Source organism: Bufo gargarizans, chromosome 9 (assembly GCF_014858855.1).
Source record: "Bufo gargarizans isolate SCDJY-AF-19 chromosome 9, ASM1485885v1, whole genome shotgun sequence".
NCBI lineage: Eukaryota > Metazoa > Chordata > Amphibia > Anura > Bufonidae > Bufo > Bufo gargarizans.
The window spans coordinates 16,802,219-16,808,322 of record NC_058088.1 but is presented as its reverse complement, the minus strand read 5'-3'; the positions used below and the strand labels follow the sequence as shown (position 1 = coordinate 16,808,322).

At 40.8% G+C, this 6,104-nt stretch overlaps 1 protein-coding gene across 1 annotated transcript; it reads left to right on the top strand.

Annotated features, from left to right (window-relative positions):
• Positions 1-3,490: 3,490 nt before the first annotated feature.
• Positions 3,491-4,423, top strand: LOC122919720 (olfactory receptor 8D1-like). Its single transcript, XM_044268904.1, has one exon. It carries the CDS (start codon positions 3,491-3,493, stop codon positions 4,421-4,423), a length of 933 nt encoding a protein of 310 aa, XP_044124839.1.
• Positions 4,424-6,104: the final 1,681 nt, after the last annotated feature.

The following is a 6,104-nucleotide window of genomic DNA, read 5'->3' as shown; positions in this document are numbered from 1 at the left end:
CGTAAAGAATCCTCTTCTATGTTTGTGTACAAACCTTCTTTCCTCCAGACACAGAGGATGTCCCCTCGTCACAGTCACAGTCCTGGGGATAAATAGATGATGGGAGTGATCTCTGTACTGACCCCTGATATATTTATACATAGTAATTAGATCTCCCCTCAGTCGTCTTTTTTCTAAAGTGAATAACCCTAATTTTGATAATCTTTCAGGGTACTGTGGTTGCCCCATTCCAGTTATTACTTTAGTTGCCCTCCTCTGAACCCTCTCCAGCTCTGCTATGTCTTCCTTGTTCACAGGAGACCAGAACTGTACACAGTACTTCATGTGTGGTCTGACTAGCGATTTGTAAAGTGGTAGGACTATGTTCTTATCATGGGCATCTATGCTCTTTCTGATGAAACCCATTATCTTATTGGCCTTGGCAGCAGCTGCCTGACACAATTTTTTGCAGCTTAGTTTGCTGTTTATTAAAATTCCTAGATCCTTTTCCGTGTCAGTGTTACCGAGTGTTTTACCATTTAGTATGTACGGGTGACTTGCATTATTCCTTCCCATGTGCATAACTTTACATTTGTCAGTGTTAAACCTCATCTGCCACTTATCTGCCCAAGCCTCCAATCTATCCAGATCCCTCTGTAGTAGTATACTGTCCTCTTCAGTGTAAATTACTTTACACAGTTTAGTGTCATCTGCGAAAATTCATATTTTACTATGCATGCCTTCTACAAGATCATTAATAAATATATTGAAGAGAATATTGCCCAATACTGACCCCTAAGGTACTCCACTAGTGACAGTGACCCAATCTGAGTGTGTACCGTTAATAACCACCCTCTGTTTTCTATCATTGAGCCAGTTACTTAACCACATAAAGATGTTTTCTCCCAGTCCGAGCATTCTCATTTTATATACTAACTTTTTATGTAGTACAGTGTCAAATGCTTTGGAGAAGTCCAGATACACAACCTCCAATGATTCGCCGCTGTCAAGTCTAGAACTTACCTCCTCATAGAAACTGATTAAATTAGTTTGGCATGACCGATCCCTCACGAAGCCATGCTGATATGGCGTTATTTTCTTATTTCTGTTGAAATGCTCTAAGATAGCATCTCTCAGAAAACCTTCAAACAGTTTACCCACAACAGATGTTAAACTTACCGGCCTATAGTTTCCAGGCTCTGTTTTTGGACCCTTTTTGAATATTGGCACCACATTTGCCATGCGCCAATCCTGTGGGACATTCCCTGTCAATATAGAGTCCACAAATATCAGAAATATGGGTCTGGCTATGACATTACTTAATTCCCTTAGGATACGGGGGTGTATGCCATGCGGTCCTGGCGATTTGTCTATTTTAATCTTTTTAAATCGCTGTTGTACTTCTTCCTGGGTCAGACAGGACACTTTTAATAGGGAATTTATTTTTACATTCTGCATGTCATCTGACAGTTTATTTTCCTCAGTGAATACATTGGAGAAAAAAAAAATTAACAGCTTTGCTTTCTCCTCGTCGCTCTCTGCGACTCCCCCCTCATTACTCTTTAACGGGCCGACACCTTCAGATTTATACTTTTTAACATTTATATAATTGAAGAACATTTTAGGGTTAGTTTTACTCTCTTTGGCAATTAATCTCTCGGTCTCTAGCTTGGCCGCTTTTATTTTTTTCCTTATAGTTTTTCAGTGCTTCCGTGCTACCCTCCTGTTTTAGTGATTTATTTGTTTCTTTTTGTCATTTATTGCTTTCTTTACAGTTCTATTTATCCACATTGGTTTCTTTTTGTTCCTTAACCTTTTATTCCCATATGGTATGTACCTCTCTCAATGAGATTTTAGGAGGTTTTTAAAGATATCCCATTTTGTGGCTGTATTTTTATTTTTGAGGACTTTGTCCCAGTTAGTTAGGCCTATGGCTTTTTTGAAGTTTGGTATTTTTGTTCCTTCTTGTAGAAACGCTCTTTTGAATTATAATTGGAAGGTTATTACTTTATGGTCACTATTTCCCAGCTGTCCCCCAACCTGCACGTCTGTTGTTCTGTCAGGCCTATTGGTTAATACTAAATCCAGTATGGCTGTCCCTCTAGTCGGGTCCTGAACCAGTTGGGAGAGGTAATTGTCTTTGGTTATTGCCAAGAACCAGTTTACCTTATGAGATATACAAGTTTCAGTTTCCCAGTCTATATCTGGGTAGTTGAAGTCCCCCATAATAACCACCTCATTATGATTTGCCGCCTCATCTATCTCGTTTAGTAGTAGATTTTCTGTGGACTTTGGTATATTAGGTGGTTTATAGTAAACTCCTATTTGTAATTTATGGTTGTTTTTAGCTCCATGGATCTCTACCCACAGTGACTCCACATGTTCATGTCCCTCACTTATATGTGAGTTTCTCATTGTGGGTCCTCAACAGCTACAAGGCAGATAGCAAGATGCGTTAACTGTTCTTCCTCCTTCTTTGCCACCTATTACATGAGCATCAGCATCTCTTCAAAAATACATATCAATGGGATGAAGGACAACTGTAGCATGAACATCATGAGCTGCCACTGCCTGACCTGGAAATATTACATGCTCCCTGCTGAGGTTGTTTGGTGCATGACCAAATTGTTCATGGCTCTCCACTGCTTATACAGATGCTCGATCATGTGCAATGTTGAGTCTTAGATCTTGAACGGAGCATGTTTTTTCCCCCCCGGCAAGGATGTTGTGCCCACTTTTGCTGGCCAATTTACTCAGTTAGAGTCGGTGGGGTGACAGCTGTTTGCTCTTTGATGTTCTTTAGCTGCAACTGCTCACCTGTGTGGCTATGTTCGCCCAGGCCGATCAACTCCAACACAGTGTGGCAATGTTTGACTTAACACATATGATAGGAAAAGGGGGTAGTGTGAGCGACACTGTGTCCATGGAGGAGGAGTTGGAGGAGGCAGATAGTTGCCTGCTGTGGGAGCCAGCACCATTACATGGTGGGAGGGGGTCGAAAGGAACTCGCCATGTTGCTGACTCTCCAGTGCCGCAAAAAACATTGAAATAGAGGTCTGTGAAAAACATGTACTGTCCCTCCCTATAACAGCTGCTCCAGGTGTCCACCGTGGAGTGCAGCCTGCCACATAGCGAGAATCAAAAGGAGTGACCTGCATTCACTGCCACGTGAGCGTATGTGACACTACTATAATGGTACTGCAACTCGAGTGAAACCCTTTCTTCTTCCTTCCTAGTGCCTTTTCCCCCCTCTAACATGTGCACTAAAATGGCGCTATGCGCTGTTTTAGTGGATGTGTCTGAAACAAACCTGAAAAGATTCAGATTTGTCTGCCATCCAAAATATAGCAAAGTTCGCTCATCCTTATATACCACCACACTTTTATCATACATACATTGGACATTTCCCACTGCCGTACTGTCAAAGGCCTGTGTGTATGCTATGTTGCATGGTTTCTAAAGGCTGTATACACTCTATATTGATTTGGTTTTTATATTTCAGGCTCATGCTATGGATGTGAATATAGAAAATCAAACATCTAAGGATCAATTCATTATCGTCGGGATATCAAGTGACCCATGTCTCCAAGTCCCAGCCTTCCTTTTGGTTTTGTTCATGTATGTCTTCACATTTGGTGGTAATCTAACCATTCTTCTTCTCGTCTGTCTCGATTATCATCTCCACACCCCCATGTACTTCTTTCTGGCCAACCTGTCTATAGTTGACATGTCTTCAACTTTTACAACCCTTCATGGGACACTCATTAACTTTATAATAGGTGATAAAACTATACATTTTATGGCCTGTATGATGCAGATGTATATATTTGCAGGCTTAACATGCAATGAACTTCTGATTCTGATGGTGATGAGTTATGACCGGCATGTGGCAGTCTGCAATTCTTTACGTTATCATGCCATCATGAGCCACAGGGTGTGTACAACCTTGATTATCATGTGTTGGCTGGTGGGATTTATACAGGTTCTTCCATTTGTTATTGTGCTTTCCACTATCACATGTTATAAGTCCAATGTTGTCAACCATTTCTTCTGTGAACCATTATCTCTTCAAAAGCTCCTCTGCGGTTATACCTATTACCTAGAGCTTTCAGTTTACATAAATGGAGTGTTTGATGCAACATGTCCATTTCTTCTCACATTCCTTCCTTACCTTTTCATTATAGCCACCATACTGAAGATCCGTTCCAACACTGGAAGACGTAAGGCCTTCTACACATGTTCCTCACACCTCACGGTGGTCATTCTCCTCTACACAACTCTTGTCTTCCAGTATTTAAGACCACTCTCCATGATCAACTTAGACTCCAATAAGCTTTTTTCGTTGTTTAACACGGCTGGTGTCCCGATGCTGAACCCCTTGATTTATAGTTTGAAAAATAAGGATGTGAAGGCTGCTCTAAAGCGGATGCTCAATAGGGTGTAATAAAACACAGCAGCAAATGGACTGCACATACAGCAATTGTCTTTTTACATCCAACATGAAAAATATTGTTTTTAATAGTGTTGAGCGAATCGAAATCAAACCAATTGACTTCAATCTGCATTTCAGGAAAAATTTGATTTCCTGTGAAGCCGAATTTCCTCACGCTTTGTGGTCATAAATCATGGTAAAAATAAGAAGAAAAAAAAATAAAACTCACCTCATCCATTTGCGCACAAAGAGGCTATTGTGGCCATCTTGATTGCAGAAACCATGCAAAGTCTTGCACAGGGTGACGTTTGACATTACGCACACCGTGCCTGGCCAGCGGGATGACGGATGACGTCATCATGTCACTGCACGGGATTTTGCACGGTGTCTTCAATCAAGATGGCTGTGACAACCCCTACGCAAGCAAATGGATGAGGTGAGTATTTATTCAAATTTTTACCTGATTAACCCCTGAAATGCCTAAATTGTAGCCTCAGATGCCGCGATTAGCAGTGACTGCGGCATCTGATGGGGTGGTGCCCGCTGCATACAAAGTAATGTGCTTCGTGACAAAGTAATTGTTCACAAATATAATTTCTTTGGGAAATTCTGTGAATTAGCCAAATCAAATTTTTCATAACTTCGCTCTTCTCTAGTTTTTAGGACTGAGCAGAAGTTGTAAATTTGTGCTCCGCCAGCTTGATGGAACCCCTGACTGCTGTAGCACAGGATGGTGTTTTGGTCTGGGGCCTGTTTTTTCATTTTTAAATTGTTTGGTGGGTGTAGACCCACTGTACCAATTAACCGTTTTGTCTTTGGGCTAAACTTAAGGGCATTGTCCTGGCATCTCCCCTTGAATGCAGGGAACCAAGAGGTCCGGCAATATACAAAGTCAGAAGACATGCTTAGATCAGGACAGGCAATGTACTAGCATATATAGGATATAAGACCAAATTCAGGGTAGACGGGCCAGGAGGCTTAGCAGAAAATGAACAGGCTACAGCCTGGGTACAATGAAAAGAATGCCAGTGGAGGGGAGCACCATTGCCCGGAGAGCAAGGCTGGATCACGCTAGGGTTAGTAGCAAGGCATCCGGACTGCCAGCGTACCATACATTTTCTTATTTTATGGTATATGCTTAGAAGATTGTTAGATTTACTTCAAGACATAACGCTAGGTGGCCCTATCGCAAAGATGTAGTACTGATTAACAGTACCACACATGTAACCATATGGAACAGAAGGACTTGCATCTTCCATCTCTATTCCATGATCCTTAAAGACTATGTACACTTTTGGGGGCAATTATTTATTATTATTTTTATTATTGCATTGTAGTCATTTTGAGATAAATTCATTTTTTTATTCCCTTTATCACAAATATTGAACCCTTTTTTCTGTACAGCACTGACATGCTCTAGAAGCACCCTTTGAATTTTCTGTCTTTTCCATCAGACCAGTAGCAGACGGACTCCTTATCTCTGATCTCTAACATTATAAACACTCATTTTAGCTCTGTTCTTATCTTACTGATAAGAATGTGGTTTAAATAAGTGTTTATGACCTCTTAGTAAATTAGAGATAAGGCTTATTGGCACAAAGTCAAAAGTACGATTTACATATCTAGACAAACTGTAAACCCTTTATGACTGAACGGGCAAATATTTTTAATAAAGACTAATTGAAAAAAATGT